We start from the raw sequence: 18,103 nt of genomic DNA, 5'->3' as shown, positions 1-18,103 counted from the left end.
CCCCACAACCAAAGAGTCAGAGAGGTCATGGTGACTGAGCTGATAATAGGTAAAGCAGATTTCCACAACTAATGCTTAAGGGAGCCATTAAAAATCCATACAGCCCACATAATCTAAGAAACAGATGAGAAAACAAAGCAGATGCCCTGATTGGCAGGAATGTGACTATAAGCTCACTTTTTATGGTTTTATAAGAAAAACAAACCACTGTAACATTGAGGCTTGTGGTTAAACCAGGTTGTGAAAAGCAAGCTTTACAGTTTTGCAATCCTAAAGTGCAAAATGATGAACAAATAAGGTTTTATTTTATCATGTACGTGCATGTGAAGATGTGGAATAATACGGTGTCTGTGTAGTGGGGGAGGGGGCATCTATGACCACCAATCAAAAGACACCATGCAATTGTTCTTTCCTTGGTCTTATTTGGTATAGAAAAAAAGACTAAAGAAGTAGTAGAAGCAGATAGGAGTATTACAAGTAGAAGAGAATTTTGTCTGGATGCCCTACAAAATTCTAAAAATTAGGTAGGTTGCTTGCTGATTAAAATCTTGTCTGGAAGTATGTTCAGATTTCTTCAAAAGAGGCTAAAAGAAAAGCCTAGTCTACATAGAGCTGAGTAGTGTTAATTTTTTTTAAAATGCATCTATTTATATATAGACACAAACAAACTTGTTAGATACTACTGCTAAATCCAGAAGTCTTTCAAGACGTGTGTTTGAATTCCAAAGGAACTAGCCCTTACATTTGTGACACTATATTGAAAAGATAATGATTTGGCTAATGTGGCTATGCTTGGGAAATTCATGAAAGATCATCCAATCTTTTTCCCTAATTCAGGAACTGCTGGAGATCAGGCCTCTGTTTCCTTTGTCACCACTGGTGCTGTTGGTCCTTAGCTGCAGACAATGCAAGCAAGACAAGAACTCACAAAGCATCTCAGAATCTTCCTGGCTGGGCAAATACAGTGGAACCAGAAAGCCATCCCTTGACACTGCTCAGTATTTAGGCAATTTTGGAGATGATCTCTATTCCAGTTTGTTCTCTCCACCACAGACTACATGAGTTCTTTTCCTGTCGCATCTGCCTGTTATTTGTCCCAAAGAACCAGCCTGTCCTTATCCATGAGTTTTTGACATTACATTTACTAAGGAGGATGAAGCAGGCAGCAGGTTACCTATAAACTTTTCCCTTTAACATATTTTCTGCATCAAGATAAAAATAGAAGATATGGTGAGAAAACATGGGAAGAATATCAATGGAAGACAATATTATTTGGATCCCTGCAAAACTTCTTTGAAAGTCATGGACCAATTGCTCAGTAAACACCTTGCTTGGAAGGATCCCATCTCTGCTCTTTGTGAGCCAAGAACAAACCCCTTCCCACCTCATCAATCTGACAATTTACTGGATCTGCTCCCAACCAGTAGTTTAGTGGCAAATTTAAAGCAGGGAGTCCCTTCATAATAGTCAGAGCCATACCTCAAAGCAATGCCCCCATTGAAGGCTCATATCCAAAGACACACCTAAGATTATGCAACCTATTATAATACAATAAAAATGAACTTTGTCACTTCGTTTGAATTTCTGCTGAGTAATGAATGCAAGATGGAGGTGAAAAAACAACAGCTTCTAGAAGTTGTTTCTTATTATCTTACTGAGTATGAATAAATGATTTTTAAATCACATTCATGCCCCGCTCTCCAGCCAAAAAAATCCCTGGAGTGGTTTGTGTGGAATTAATAAGGCAGTTACTGTCCACAGGGTTACTATCTAAAAACATAACGCTACAAGAGGAAAGGAACATGGAGAGAAGAGGAAAAAGGGAAACTCGGGCACTAATTATCCAAACTTATAGAAACATATGTACTTATAGTCTCCCCAGAGAAGCAGCCTGGACTGATAATCACTGTTTGGTTTCTTTTAATTTTTTTGTAGCCTCTGCTTTTGTGTGCATATGTGTGGGAGATCATCAATTAGTTCAGAGTTTGGGGGAGCCAGTTTCTCCAAATAGCCAACAATCATTCATTGTGCTCTCATTGGATCCAGGATGAATCATGTGTAAAGTAGCCCAGCTGAAGCAAGAGAAACTTAATGCTATCAGAATTCATGGCTATTTTTTTCCCACTGACTCCAGTAAATATACTCCAATTATGATACTTTTATTCTACTTTAGCCATTATTTCTCCCCTATAATTCCAGGGCTAAGAGTTGCTAGAAAACACCTGTTGGCCTCACAGAGCTACTATTTGCAGAATGCTTTCTCAGTCAATCCCTCTTCGCATTACTCTGGAAACTGAGCCTGTGTGAGGAAGAGGCGAGAGGAGGGTTCACTAATGACACTCAGTACCCTTGGCAAACTATGGTCCCCAAGATTGTTTCGGCAAGTAGTGACTGTTTAGAGTGGAATGAAGGTGTTCTAAATGTGTGGTGTGAATGCAAGGAGGATGCGAGGTAGTTTTTGGAGCAGAAAAGGCAAGCTGATCACATGTTGCTGAGGAACAGAGACTGACCATGGGCTAAAGTGCCACAGAAAACACATGTGCATGCCTGGCAGGCCTCTCCAGATAGGAAATTCCCAGGAACTGTTGGGAACTGTTGAAAAAACATCCCTCTTCCCATCAAATTTCTAGTCAACGTTGCAGCTACAGACTTCACTCCTATGAAGGAAAATAATGTGATCAATCTGTTCAGTTGCTATGGTGTTCTAAGAACCAACCCCTTTCTTTTGCATCTAAATTAATGGAGTTATACTAAAGACAGAATTGATCCTTTTATTTTCTCTGGCCATGATTATGCATCTGAAGTTCAAGCTGCCAATTCTTTATGGCGCAGCAGTAGTACTGAAAATCCATTGCATATACAGTTATGCTATCACCATAACAGTTTGCATGGTGCTTTAAAGCCTACAAGAGGCTAGACCCCTGTATTGAAGAGTTTGCTGTATAAAGTTTGATGCAAGGAAGCAACAGAGGAAGGGGAGAAATTTGATTATTTCAATCGTGTGTGCTTAGACTTGGTTGCATGTGCAGTAGCAGTCAGCGCAGATCTTCTGGATCCAACTGCACATGATGAGACTCCCTTTGCTGGGAAGTTTCATGATTTCCCCAACCAGACAATGACTTTTTTTAAAAATAAAAAGCAGTCATAGAAGGCTGAAGGCAGGAGCAGACATCAAGGATTGCTTAATCTTGTCTGTTATGCGTTTTTGTCTGCTCAAAACTGTTGCCTCTCACTTGTCAGGGGAAAAATATAGGATAAGAAAAATGGTGAGACCACCCATCATTCCCTCACTCGTCCTACACTCCCATTTTAAGCCTTCCATGGCTGCCTTTCTTTTCTTTTTAATGTTGACTGTTACATGTTGTTCCATCCCTTTTTCTGCTGAAGAAATATCTATTAATTTCATCTCAAAGCTACTTCACTTCAGGAATGTTAAGTACAAGTGTATGATTCGTATGAAGATCTCTTCTAAAGTCAGATGGAGTTTTAAGGATCTCCTAGTTATAATTGCAATGTTAAGATAGGAAGAACCATTCCTGCTAAGAAAAATTGGGCTGAAGTTGCTATGGTGAACATAAGTTTTAAACAGCTCCTTAATTTCTTTAATTTCTATGAAACCCAGCTCCAATATGTTTAGATGCAACATTCTCTGCGCTGGGAACCTTCCCCTTCCTCTCCATCCCTGATATTATAGGAAGTCTTCTAGTTCAGTAATTAGGTGAAAGAAACACTGAACATGCTCAGGAGTACTTCCATCTGTTCCTGTGTTCCACGGTTAAGCTTTGGGTTTAGAGACAAATGCTGAGGCTTTGGCTTTACCCAGATTAGGTCTTACTCCTTTGCCTCTTTCTAAGGGTAACGAATAAAACAGGTTTCCAAATGAACTGGGCTGCACCATTGTTTACTTCAATGTCCGCTGTTTTACATGAACAGCACAAAAGATGGAAGGGAGATAAAATGCATTCAGCCCGGTTTTTTGTCTGACAACGAGGGAAGATTTTCTTTTCAATAACAGTTCTAGCCATTCTAGGTAATAGGCTTCATGCGCGCCTATCTGTTTTGCAGTGACACGAGCTTTTGCAATGAAAGCAAAGGAAGAATCCCACTGTTGTTTTAGCAGTGATACTTTGGACGCTGCCACTTGATTTCTTTTCCAAAGGAAGAGAGCCTTTCACCACCACCTCCTGACACTTGGCATATGCAACGCCCAGTTCCTAAAGGCGGTTTTACCCGGGTGGAGGGATCTGGGAAAAGATGACCGATCGCTTTCCCCCAACCCCGCCCTGACAAATAAACACTCCACCGCACGCCCACGCACCCAACCGCCCACCCACCCACCCACCCACCAGCAAAGCAAAACACTGTACTATTTTTGGCAACAAGAAGAAGGCCTCCCCCAGGAAAAGTGAAAGCTGGGTATGTTCTCAGTTGCGTCACTTTGCAACCTAAGGCTGCGTTATGCTCAGTGTTTTTTGCGGTGATGCGAGTCCTCTTTCCTTCTACAGCTGCTTGGATTTCCCCGCACCCCCATATCCCTCCCTGTCTTCCAGCACCTCGCAGGTCCCCTCTCGGAGCAGTACGCTGCCTGAGTGAATTGAAAGAAATATACGGATCAGCTGCAGGTTTCTAGCTACAAAAACACAATCAGAGGGAGAGAGACAGAAAAGGGGCTGGAAACAAGAAACAGAGGGAGAAAGAAATATTGCTTGGTCTCATAGAAAGACATTCAACGCCTGAATAAAGAAAAAAACCTGTTCATGTTCTGGGATATTATTCTTTGAACTGGCTGCAACCAGAGTGGATTAAAAGAATGGGAAATGCCAGCAAACGCTTTAGAAGAATTGTTTCTTTCCTATGCATTTTATCTGTACTGTTGCTGATTGAAGGCAGCAAACCAGGAAAGCCAACATGTCCTGCGTTGTGTACTTGTACCAAAGATAACGCTTTATGTGAAAATGCCAGAGCTATTCCACACAGCGTTCCACCTGATGTTATCTCACTGTAAGGGCTGTAAGCATTTGGTTCTTTAATTTGTATTTAAAATAAAGTCAGTTTGTGTGGGGTTTACAGCGGTGGCTGGAAGATGCCTGCAGCAGCGAAACCCTCCAGCATTCAAAAACAGCCGCTGGAGGTGGTGGTGGTGGGGAGAATGCTAAATGTTGTCTCTCTAAATGTAGCTACGGCATCTTTTTACACAGTTGTGTTTTTTCTGAGTGATGTGAAACTTATAACATCCTTTAAAAAACAAACGAAATATAATGCCAAGTGAATACTGTGAAAAATGGTCCACGGAGGTAGTAATGACTATTTCATGAGCTTATGTTGATGTAAGGTCTGTTTTCTTTTTCTTCCAGATCCTTTGTGAGATCTGCTTTTACTAAAATTCCAGAAAGGAGTTTTGTCTTCTCACCATCTCTGCAACTTCTGTGAGAAAGATTTAAATCCTGATTACTTGTTATGAAACGTGTATCTCAAAGTACTAAAGTAACAGGCTTTGATACTTGTTTTATAAGATACAGCTAGTGCAGATCTATTATGTAACAAAATGCACCTAGTGTTTCCAGTAAAGGTAACTAAAGGTGTCTCAACCCTAAGCAGTTCATTTTAACTGTATAGTTGCTCCTCTTTAGTTTTTATTATCATTATCTTTATTATAAGTGCATTTACTTGGGAGTAGTAATTTGTTTGGCTAAATTATGATACATGATTTTGATATGTGTGCTACATTATGTTCTCATTCTGGATCCCTCAGTCACATGAACTTCAAAGGCCTGAAAATCATAATGGGCCATCATAATTAATTTTTGACACTTTTACAATTGCTACTGGTAAGATGTTAGAATTGTTGCTGACTAAACAGAGGGGGTCCTTTCAGAATCAAGAATGAATTATTTATTTATTTCATTCTACTTCTGTGCTGCCCCATAACCCAAAGATTCTCTGGGTGGCTTAAAAATGCTGAAAACAGCATATAAATACTGAATGGGACAATTCTGCAAACAAAACTCATACTATTCACATTGGTAGATGTTTCACATTTCTTTGCATTCTTTGCATTAAAATCTGAATTTATCCCTTCTTCTCCTTTTCAAATTGTAAAAAATGGAAGGAAGTTGATGGGTTGTGCCATAAGTATAGCCCAGAAATATTTCTCTGGTGAGGACATTTTGATTCAGAAGAGAAATTTGCACTTCTGTTAAAAAAAAAAAAAGACACATGGACCCGGTTCACACAGAAAGATGACTCAGAATATGGGTTGCTGTTGAATGGTGTTAAGTCACAGGTTGTTGTAGTATGTGAATTTTGAACTATAGGTTAACTGTGGGTTGCTGTGTTGTTCATACTTAACCCACAATTAACCCATAGTGCAGAGACCACATGTAATGAAACCCACCATTCAAAAATGCATGTTTCAATGATAATCCATACCGACTCTGAGTTTTCACTATGTGTGAATCAGGCCATAGAAAGGTATGGCACATAAACATGATAGATTAGGTTCAGAAATTGTCAAGAGATATGTTCTCTCATTTTTTTTCAAAAAGAAAATAAGGTATCTGTACATACATGCTTATATTTATAGCAGAAACAATATGAAGTGATCTAGTGCATAATTTGGCTAGGATAAGAAGCATTACACTCACTTTGATCATTAAATCAGTTTAGCTCACATGCCCATATCCTGATAGTTGATACTGGGACCCTTCCTCCTCTCATCTACTGTCACGAGAGCTGCTAAGAAAGCATGCTCAGAGTAAGGTTTTGAATCCAGGACAAATGAGTAAATATAGTTACCATGGAAACCTTTATGTTGTCCCTGTACACATTATCCCGCACAAGCTTTTTCAGAGTAATAGCATATTACAAAAAGGGCAAAATCTGCACATCCTCTGCATTGGGAAAAGAAGACAGTGGCAGTTTCTGTGCCCGGCTGTGTGCCTGTAAAGAGAAAGGAACATTTTGAGTTTGCCATTTAACTGTGGCACCCCACCTGCCTGCCTGCCAGCCAGCTCTGCAGCACACGGAACATGCAAGATGGCCCATCTCAGTCAGGAAGCTTCTCAGTGATGCTGCATGTTTCCTTAAGAGACAACATCTTGCTCTGGGGCCCTTTGCAGGTGGAAAAGCAGCTTACAAATTTTAACATAGATAAACAGAAGCATTTCAAACCTCATCTGCAAATTTAGAAGCATGGATACTGCTCTACGGAACAGCGTGGTATAAGAACAGATGCACTAGAACACGAGAAAGTGGTTAATGCCAGCAGGCACCAGTGTAGTTTTCTGGGCACCCACTATGGTTGCTTGTTATTCTTTGTTGCTTCCACACTCTGCCCCCTCCCCACACATGCACTCTAACCTCTTTCAATTAATATATTTTGTACTGGCACTGAGATCCCCTAGAAGCAAAATGGGTATGTGAAGTGAACCACTGTAGGATGGGTGTGTGGTGAGGTGTGTGTGTGTGTGTAAAAGAGAGAGAGAGAGTCCATGGGTAGTGATCTAGGGTAAGAAAGCAAAAGTAGGGGCAAATGAGTTAGCAAGCCAATGGTGGGCAGAAGAGTTTGCCTTCTGTGCAATCGGTTTCTGTGGGTGCGGTGATTTCAAAGGAGTTGCTTTGTGTGTTCAGCCTCAGATTCCCATCTTTGCCTTATACTCCATCTTTCAAGCAGGTTGCCTGTCTTGTATGATGAAACAGACCTCCCACTGCAGCCATACTGTGGTGATTTTCTAAGTGCCACATGTGCCATAGGCCTGTAAAATTTGCCTACTCCTATTTTAAAAGCAATGCAAGAGAAATATACCCTCTCTCACTGAACCCTTTGCATTTTTTGGTAGTAGATGCAATATAAGTTCCTGATTTTATTCTTTGTTGCTTGTGATCTTTTGGCATGCTGCATGGTTAATCAAAGAATAATAGGAAGTCCGTCCAGATTACTATTCTTGTTATTTCATTAGATTTATATCTCAGCTTGTTTTTCTTGTAAAAATCCAAAATGGCTTGCATAGCTCCATTTTATTCTCATAACAACAACCTGTGAGATGGCTCAGGCTGAAAGTCTGCAACTGGTCCAAAGTCACCCAGTAAGCTTCATGATCAAGCAGGGAATAGAAACCAGATCTTCTGGGTCCCTACTCCAACATTCTAACAACAGAACTGGCTGTCAGATAAGATTATGGCTTTTCATGCAATCCTCTGTATTATTGTCCTGTAACTTCTTCCTAAGTAACAACAAAAGGAAGGATGTCAAACTATCTTATGGAGAATGCAAAGTTAGCCTTTAGCAAAGTCATAGGATTGCTCCTTAACTGTTATTTTAAGTTCAGCTGAGGTTACACTTGGCTAGGACTCAGAAACACATGCAGAGCCTCCCTATGTGAAAGGGCTTCTCTATTCACTTGAGTGAAGCGGTCACTTCTGTATGCTCAGTCAGAGGTGGGAACAGATGTGCTGCTTTTGTTGAAGTTGATGGAAAAGTTCCTCCACAGAAGAACTCCACATGAAACTGGGAGCACAGCTGGAATGATCAAGTAGAAGCCATTTATGTATAGCTGCAATGATTCATGTTGTGTACCAGAAACAGAATTTTGAACACAGAGGGAAAGCCATAATAACCAGAGAATATTTTTGACTGCACAAAAACCAGCAATGTACTCAGTGTAGAAATATAGTAAGTAAATAGCCACGGAGTATAGATTACTGATAAACTCTCTTTCAAAACTCAGAATGAGCCTTTGTTAGTTTACTTAGTGCGGATCCAGAGCAGAATTCCTCAACTAAGTGTCATCCAGATCTTTTGTGCAACTCCTAGCATTCTGGGTTGCTGACTATTCTAGCTGGGGATGGTGGGAGCTGAAGTCAAACACATATGGAGAACACCAGGCTGATAAAAGTTGTTATAGTTTAAGTTTTATTCAAGGCTGATCTTTATTTTGTTTTTGTATAGCAATCATTCAGAATGTAACCTTTCAGACATACATTTTATTATCTCTAAATTTAACTAAACAACCAGAAAGGATCTGTGATCTCTTCTAAGGGAATGTAAGATGATGATGATGATGATGATGATGATGATGATGATGATGATTTCTCTCTACAGATTATTTACATCAAATACTTTTGACGTCATTAGTGGTGATGCCTTCATAGGTCTTCCTCATCTAGAATATTTGTGAGTTGATACATTTATGTTTCAAGATTTCTTGAGTGCATCTGAGATACAGGCATAGGTTAGACCAGACTGCATTTATGATCCCTTACAGGTTCATAGAGAACAACAACATCAAGTCCCTTTCAAACACTTCCTTCCGAGGACTGAAATCTTTAATTCATCTGTAAGTAAAAGTAGTCATCCTTATTACCATATTTACACAAGTAATTCAATGATATTTTCACATCATGAAAGGCTTTTGAGCTGATTATCTGGCTTGCCATTAATCAGCTGATTATGCAGTTAAACAGACAAATTGTTGATGTAGCAGTAAGAAAGCAATCCTGTGGTCCCTGGAAAGTTGTCCAAGGGGCCACAGGATATAACTGATTCCCAGCACCACCATACTTGAGGCCATAGACATAGCTACAACCTATCAGCCACAGCAGAAAGTTCCATGGTGGTGCCTCTTCGGAGTTTAGTGTTGCAAACTTGGTGAAAGGCAGGGAGGGAAAAAGGAGAAGGGACAGATCCATTGTATCCACAAGCGTCTCCATCCCCAACCCCATCCCCTGAACAAAGTAAGGAACATCTGAGAGAAATGTTTAGCTCAAATTAGCAGAAAGATGAGAATGGGAGGTAAAAGGCCAGTCCAGGTAGAAATGCATAAGGAGATTATTTAGCACTAATAATAACACTTCTTTTCACAGGAGTCTTGCAAACAATAATCTCCAAACACTGCCCAAAGACATATTCAAAGGATTGGATTCATTAACAAATGTGTAAGGAAGCTTTTTAATTTTTTACACTATGATATGAAAGTTAAGAGCCCATTGCTCAGCAGCAACTAGTTACCCCAGTATAAGTATTATCAAGCTGCTCATTATGGAGCATAACATGACAGATATTTTTCTTGCCCATTGAAATTATTACCATCAATTGCTTTGTCAATTTACATTCAGGCACCGACTGCTAGATACTTTCCATTTAGGTTCATTCCTGATGGCATGTATATACATGTGTATACTATACTTCAGGTAGTTCTGTTTTTATTACCAAATACCTCTCCAGCCATCCAAGTTTGAAATCTTTAAACAAACAGCAAAAACAAGATAAAAACAAAGTAAACAACAGTAGAAATTACTGTTGCCTACTTTATCAGTCAGCTGCAAAAAAAGCCCAAAATACTCCATTTTGAACTAAGCATTTTAGGTTGTGAAGCTGATTGGAATCAAAAAAAGAACATGGACTTATCAAAATAGCTGCACTTCACTTGCTTTTTTAGCTACAGCAATTCCCACTGCCGATAAAACCTGCTATTTTATACAGCACAGCAATTTGTCTCTTCAGAACCACAGCAACTCAGTAAGCAAAACTCTGCCCGGGATGCTTGTTCTTTCTTGCATGTCCCCTTACTGAATCCCAGACACTGCCCACAATTTAAAGAGACCTCTCTGCCAGGACCTGCACAGTGTTCGTTAACTTAAGAATATGTAACTATGAGTCTGGAAAATATTACATCAATTTATTATTTCATTTTCACTAGATACATTTTGTCTTGCAGAGCAAAATGCAAAAGCATAGGATGTTTTGTTTTCCTTATTTCCTCAAGAAGAAGTGGAACAGGAAGCATAGGAAGCCGCCTTATACCAACTCTAAGCCTTGGACCATCTAGCCCAGCATGGTCAAAACTGGAAGGGAGCAGCTCTTCAAGGTTTCTGGCATGAGCAGTTCCAGCTTTGCCTGGAGCTGCTGAGAACTGAGCCTGGGACCTTCTGCATGAAAGCAGGTGCTCTACCACAGATCCATGACCCTTCCCTGAGGAGTTTGGAGCATCTTTCCAGGGCCGGTTTCCTTCAGAGAAGAAAGCATTTGTGCTTTATAAATGGGACAGGCAATCAAAGTTTCCTGTGTATCCTAATCCTCTAACAGCAGCGTTCCTGTTCAGGTTCCAACCGTCCCGTCAGCCATGCTCCAGGGATCTTATGAGTTGTAGGGGGCTCAGGCAAGCCCATTTGCCCTGTCCCCTCAGTTTTCATTTTGAATATGGATTCAACATTTTGTGGCTTCTGATGAGCACTGAACATGCTCAGACCTTACTGGGCTGTTTCCTTTGAGGAGTTTGGACCAAGTGTCCTCTTTTGGAATATTTGGAAGATGTTTTGTACTTCTGTAATCTTCAAGGTTCTCCTGAGTATGCTGATACTCCCCTTTTGCTTCTCAGTGGCTTGGTTTGGTTTCCCATTTCTGTTGGCCCAGGGAAATTGAGTTCATTTTGTTGCTTTTGTTAGTGTAAATTGGCTGGTAGAGAAACAAAACTGGGCTGAATAACTGCAAACTGCTGTTGAAGTAGCTTTGTGTGTCTGCATGTATGCACTGGTGCGAGGTTGTCTGTGTGTATGTATCAGTGTGTCTGACTATCTCTGCATGTGTATGCATACATACTTGAGATATGCTCACCTACCCACGTCTTTTCTGGGTGCTTTACAGGAGAGTAGGGCTGTTCCCATTATCCCCCGCTACATTGCTTTGTTGTCCACTACCCCTTCACCATCACACTTTTGAAGTACAGTCTTTAAAGGGAAGCCTACTGTGTGCGTGTAGCAGAGGTGCTGAACCCTAGACCAGTGGGCTCAATCCCACCTGGGGACAAATATGGCACTCTGGGATTCACCGGTTGACTATGCCTCCTCTCTCTGGCTCCAGTTCCTTTCATCTCATTTGGTGGTCTCCCAGCTTTCATGCGCTTCTATTCCCCTCCCATTCTGTATGGTTCAACTGTCTTTCCTGAGTTTAACTGCTGGCAGTAAGAGTTTTCAGCTAAAATATGCTGGGCTTGGAGGCCTGCCCCTTTATTCTTTGGTCCCACCCCTTTTCCACTCTGCCCCCTCACTGGAACGTGCTCCTCCCAAATTTTGGATTTGGCATTTTGGCTGAAAGATGTTTATTATCCCAGAGAGCTTCAAAGGTTTGTCTGGGGTGTTGGGATTCAGATCAGAGTCTGCCTTTGCCTTGTAGTCAGTTGCTTGCACAGGTTACTTGTCCTTTGCCACACCTTCTGTGACAGTCGTGATGTTATGATGCCCAGCAAAATGGGTCCATACCCTAATAGGTTGCCCACCCTGCTGTAATCCCAAACACTCTGATTATAAGGAAGTTCCATCCATGGGACCAGCTACTGTGCTGTTTAAAACAGTAGGCTTTCTTCAGCAGTGGGAGTCGCAGTGGCTAAGCTAGAAAGACCAGGTTCACACAAAGAACAAGCAGTAATTAAGACACAGCAGCTTGTTAACTACTCTGAACTTACTGGTCAGGTGCCAAGTAGATTTCTATAACTATGTGACATGAATCTGGTTAGGGTGGCTTGTTGTCATGGGTAAAAAAACAAGCCAGAACACATGGGCTATTGCAGGGTTTGTGTGTGCCTGTGCCTATGCCTGCTTAGAATGCACCATGGCTTAACTACTTCCCAGTCAAGCAATCCCAACATGAGTGAACTGCAACTATGATCTCAGTTTTTTCTGATGTTCACATGTCCTTCTTTAATTCTAATCATTTTCTTAGTCTCAAAGGCTCCATTCAAAACAGGGTATTGTGTTTAGGGGCAGCTTTTTGATCAAACAGGCAAAAATAATTCCTACTTCAATGTATTTTGGCTCTTGATTTTTAAAATTATAATAGATGGAAAGAAGGAAAGCATTTCAAATTTGGAAGGATGGAGAAAAAGTAATTTGTATGGTACTTTAAGCCCAGGGTGACTATATAGCTTAAAGCTGCTGGGAAGAGGGGACAGCTATGCCTGACTAATGACTGGACACAGAGGAGGTCCTCAGACACTGCCCACCACCACACAATGGGACAATGGCATCAGGCAGGATGTTGCTGTTTGGCCTCACTTCCTCTTGTGCACCAAGACTAAGTGGCTGGTTTCTCCATCGGGTGCTGCCTCCCAAGGCCCTGAATGGGGTTTGAGTGGGCAGCACATAGTAGAGCCTGGCAGCTGCCCCCTGTGTTCCTACCAATGCTGGGCTGGGGAACAAGGATTGTTCATGAGTCTTTCCTTGGCATCCACAGGAGTGTGGAGAAAACTGGTGACAGCTGCATGGAGTGACACTTGGGCACTTTGCTGACTGTCATCAGCTACAGCCTCTTGGTCAGAGCCTCCTTTTGTCTCTCTAATAAAAGGGCTTTCTAGTCTTGCAGCTTGATTATGGCTTAGCATGTTCTCCAAGTTCAGACAGCACACAAACCATTGCTACTTGAGCTTAAAAGCCACCCCCAAGAAGCACCCCCAGGTTTTAAAAGCCACCACCCAGCTCAAGTGACATGCTAAGCCATCATCCCCCTCAGTGAGTTGAGGGAACCCCATTGTAGTTTGCCTTCCCAGGGATGGGAGCTACTGGAATGAAACTATGAATGAGCTTTGGATTGTGGGAAGGGATATTTTCAGTCATATCTAGGAGCGTATTTATGTTTGCATAATATAAGCCATGGGTCCTCAAACTACGGCCCACGGGCCAGATCTGGCCCACCATGCCCATTTATCCAGCCCGCCATTGAGGTTTTGGACTTGCCGCGCATGCATGCACTCACACACGTGCGTGACAAGGTGCAGCTTGCTCACAAGGAGATCGTTTTGGACTCACTCAGAGAAAACGATCTCTGCGCACGCACGCCCCTGCCTCGCTGCACGCAGGCGCGCACCCGCCCTGCCCAACCTGCATCCCTCGCCCGCTCTGCCTTGGCAACCTGCGCCCATCACCACCACCTTTCAACTGGCCCCCTGTTCAAAAAGTTTGAGGACCCCTGATATAAGCTATTGCTTAGTAAGCTGTGTATACAGACTAAGGAGCATAAAATGGGGAAAGTTTGCTGTTCTCCATTTTTGCAAAAGTGACAGACTGGCAACAATATTTGAAATACATATTCAACAATAATTGCAAATAAACAAGAACTAGGCAAGAAACATTTTAAAAGCACGTGCACTGCACCAACAAATGATCCAATTTCCCCCTACCCCTAGGGATCTTCGAGGAAATGCATTCAAATGTGACTGCAAATTGAAATGGTTAGTGGTGTGGTTGAGCAGAACAAATGCAACTGTAGAAGACATTTATTGTGAAAGTCCACCTGAATATAAGAAACGCAAGATCAACAGCCTCTCTCCTAATGAATTTGATTGCATTATTACAGGTAAGTCTTCTAAATACTTTATGTTTGTTGCATCGGCATATTTGTTGTATTTACATATTTCTTCAAGTAGAATTTTGTAAGGTGGTTGGACCCAAGAAGGTGCCCTATCCCAGGTCAAACTATGTGTCTGTGTAGCCAAGCCTTGTCTAACTTGTCTGGCAGCAGCTTTCTAGAGTCTTAGGCAAAAGTTTTTCTATTCACCCACTATATGCTAGAGATGCTACCTGAGTTCTGACTCGGACCTATGGTTTCTCCCCAGCTCCATTCCCCCCACCAAAAAAAGGATTTTCACATTTAAGTTCATTTTTCAGAGTTGATCTTTCAATCTTTACTTAGATCTTGTGGAGAATTTTAACAACTGTAACAGAAATAGCACACAAAATGTTGGTTTAGTCAACATCCATTCATTCCAGTGTGGACTTCAGCTAGGCAAGACTCAGAGGTTCATAGTTCAGATTTCTTGTGCTAGATAAGCCTTTCACAGCATGGTGCCATCCTGATGTTCTGGACCACAATTTCTACCATGGCCACTGGCCATACTGGCTGGGACTAATGGGAGCTGCTGTCCAAAATATTTTGGAGGTTCCTAGTTTGGAGAAGGGTGTGCTGGATTATTTGCCCAAGTTAGAACAAAACAGCTAGGCAAAGTCAAAGGCAGAAGAAAAGGAAGTTCCAAATAAGGGAAGGATTGACTCCATAAAGTAAGCCACAGTCTTGAATTTAGAAGAGCTAAGCAGGCATGTCATGGATAGAAAATTTTGGGGTGCTTCTATTCATAGGGTCGCCATAAGTTGGAGATTACGTACAAGCACACAACAACAACAACAACAACAACAACAACAACAACAACAGCAACAGAACAGAAAAGTGATATGGGGAATCCTTTTCAGTAATATTTCCCAATGAGACAAACTTCCCCCTTCTTTGGCAGATGACCTGAGACCAAACATAATCACATTTTACCAGCTATCAGACAGACTGTGGCAATTGGCAATCTTGGAGTAATGTAGTTCTGTTTCAAAGATCATGGTCACAGGGATTGGGCTCACTACTTCCAAAGATATTGAATCAAATCCTGAAGTGGAGGAGAGACTAGAATTCACAGCTAATTGCCAAGGCCTGCAGACCTAGAAATGAGCCAAGCAGTTCTTAAATGTTCTGTTAGAAGTTTAGTGAACTAGCTGATTGGGGAGGGGGGCAACAGTAGTAGTCTGATCTGATCATACAGGTTCAGATTAAGAGGGCAGACCAACAGAGAAGTGTCAGACACTCAAGGCAACAGGCCCTTAAGAAGCATGATACACCTTGGAGTAAGATCTTTTTGGTTTGGGAGGAAAGTATTCAGTTTAGAATCCATTTTGTATCATTAAGCCACATTTTCCTAATGGTCAATATTCTAACTTCCACTGTGTGTTTTGTGACTGATTCCTGCAATATTCTTGTTTTGTATCACAAAGTCAATCCAGCTTTAGGCTGATCAGCTTTAGCATAATAAAGACTTTAATTTAGAAAGCCTTTGTCCTGATCTGTTTGGAGAGAGGGAGAGAAGACTTGCCAGGGCAGTGGTGGTGAAAAATTGCAATTAAAAACAGCTTAAAGTTTATGCAACCACACGAAACATCTGTGCTATTTGGTTTTTAATAAAAAGTCAACTACTGTTTTTATTTATTGTCTAATTAGCAGCAGAAATGGACTTAAGGCAGCACTGTCTGTAAAAAATCTGAGTTTTTTTAAAACATAGCAAAGATCTCATCTGTTGGTATCTGATCTTTCAGAATTTGTTGTATTTCGCAAGCTACCGTATCAGTCTCTGTCAGTGGACAGTTTCTCCTACATGGATGATGAATATGTGGTCATTTCCCAGCCTTTTACTGGAAAATGTATCTTTCTTCAGTGGGACCATGTTGAAGGGACTTTTAGGAATTTTGACAACATTACAGGTATGAATAATTCATTTCTATGAACATTATTCTACATGATTTAAATGCCAATTGATGGTCTGTCTGTTCCATCTTTCTTTGTGCAGGGGCATCAGTGGTTGTATGCAAGCCCGTCATTGTTGAAAATCATCTGTACATCATTGTTGCCCAACTCTTTGGTGGCTCCCATATATACAAGAGAGACATCCATGCAAATAAATTTATAAAAATTCAGGATATTGAGATTCTCAAAATCAGAAAACCTAATGACATAGAAACATTCACAATTGCAAAGGAATCATATTTTGCAATTGCCGACAGTTCCAAAGCTGGCATCACCACTGTTTACAAATGGAATGGGAATGGATTTTACTCAGATCAGTCTTTGCATGAGTGGTACAGAGATACTGATGTGGAATACCTAGAAATAGCTGGCAAACCTCACCTGATCCTGGCCAGTAGTTCTCAGCAGCCTGTCATATATCAATGGAAACAAGGGAACAACTTCATCAATCCAACTGATATTCCAGATATGGAAGATGTTTATGCTGTAAAGCACTTTACAGTGAAAGAGGATACTTATATTTGCCTAACAAGATTCATTGGTGATTCCAAAGTAATGAAATGGGGAGGAACAAAATTTTTGGATTTACAAAGGATGCCATCAAGGGGATCAATGGTATTCCAGCCTCTTCGGATAAAGAATTATCAGTATGCTATTCTTGGAAGTGATTATTCTTTTACTCAAGTCTATTTCTGGGAGGCAGGCAAGGGCAAGTTTGTGAAATTTCAAGAATTAAATATACAAGCTCCAAGATCTTTCACACATGTTTTTGTTGACAAACAAGATTTTCTCTTTGCATCAAGTTTTAAAGGGAATACAGTGATTTATAAACATATCATAGTTGACTTAAGTGTGTGACACACACACACACACACACACACACACATGCACACACACACACAGAGTGTGGAGTCTGTTGTGAGACTTCCTCTGTCCGTAACTAGGACATAATGAACTAAATGCATGACAATGATTTTCTTTACTTGCAGTTCTGCGGAATGCCTTTAACAGTTGAGATTGCTAGAATCAAGTACAAGTATTTTCATCCATAAATGTCAAGTCTAGTACTGTTGGAAATTTCATCTTTTAAAAAGAAAGACAAATTAAAATATTTAACTATTATTTGAAATCATTATGTAAATATGTAGTTGAACTCCATCTGTCTTAGGGTGGGGAGTGGGGGGAAGCTGATAAGATGTAATTTTCCATTATGCACCTATCTGGAAACAGCCAAATAAAATGTTTACATTTTCTTTCATATTCCAAATAGTATTATTTAAATGAATCATTTGTGTATATTTTTGTTCTACTTCTTTTTCTAAACAGTATGAAGGCTCAGAAGTAGAGTGCCGTGAACATAACATTGTACTTGGGGCATAAACATTTACCTTCCTGCTCATAATGTGCATGGCATACTTTTGAGGTACAATAGAGCAAGAAAGTCTTATTCATGGATCCATGGAAATTGAGGGAATTTCCTTAGGTAGCTTCCAATTATAGCCAAGACTTGCATATCAGCAGAGCACAATCCAGTAGCATTTATGATGTTTTGCTTAAAACAATTCCTTTCATATCCATGCGGGGTGGGAAAGTAAGTTCAAAGTGACTGTCCTCATTAGAAAACATCCACATGGAATCAATTCAGAAATATCAGCTTGGTATAAAACTAGTTAAACATTTATCATTGGTCCTCTCAAGCCATGTTAAGTAATACTTTATGCAAGGTTAAAGATGGCTTTGGTGATTTACCTTTGTCAATATAATACGTTTCTATTA

At 40.7% G+C, this 18,103-nt stretch overlaps 1 protein-coding gene across 1 annotated transcript; it reads left to right on the top strand.

Annotated features, from left to right (window-relative positions):
* Positions 1-4,792: 4,792 nt before the first annotated feature.
* LGI1 (leucine rich glioma inactivated 1) lies at positions 4,793-17,185 on the top strand. Its single transcript, XM_044420102.1, has 8 exons — positions 4,793-5,001; positions 5,355-5,426; positions 9,101-9,172; positions 9,264-9,335; positions 9,862-9,933; positions 14,175-14,344; positions 16,120-16,284; positions 16,371-17,185. Exons 1-8 carry the CDS (start codon positions 4,811-4,813, stop codon positions 17,183-17,185), a joined length of 1,629 nt encoding a protein of 542 aa, XP_044276037.1. The 5' UTR covers positions 4,793-4,810.
* Positions 17,186-18,103: the final 918 nt, after the last annotated feature.

The sequence above is a fragment of the Varanus komodoensis genome, unplaced genomic scaffold (genome assembly GCF_004798865.1).
Source record: "Varanus komodoensis strain SLA01 unplaced genomic scaffold, ASM479886v1 scaffold11, whole genome shotgun sequence".
Classification (NCBI taxonomy): Eukaryota; Metazoa; Chordata; class Lepidosauria; order Squamata; family Varanidae; genus Varanus; species Varanus komodoensis.
The sequence above is the reverse complement of the archived record's forward strand: the minus strand, read 5'-3'. Positions and strand labels throughout refer to the sequence as shown.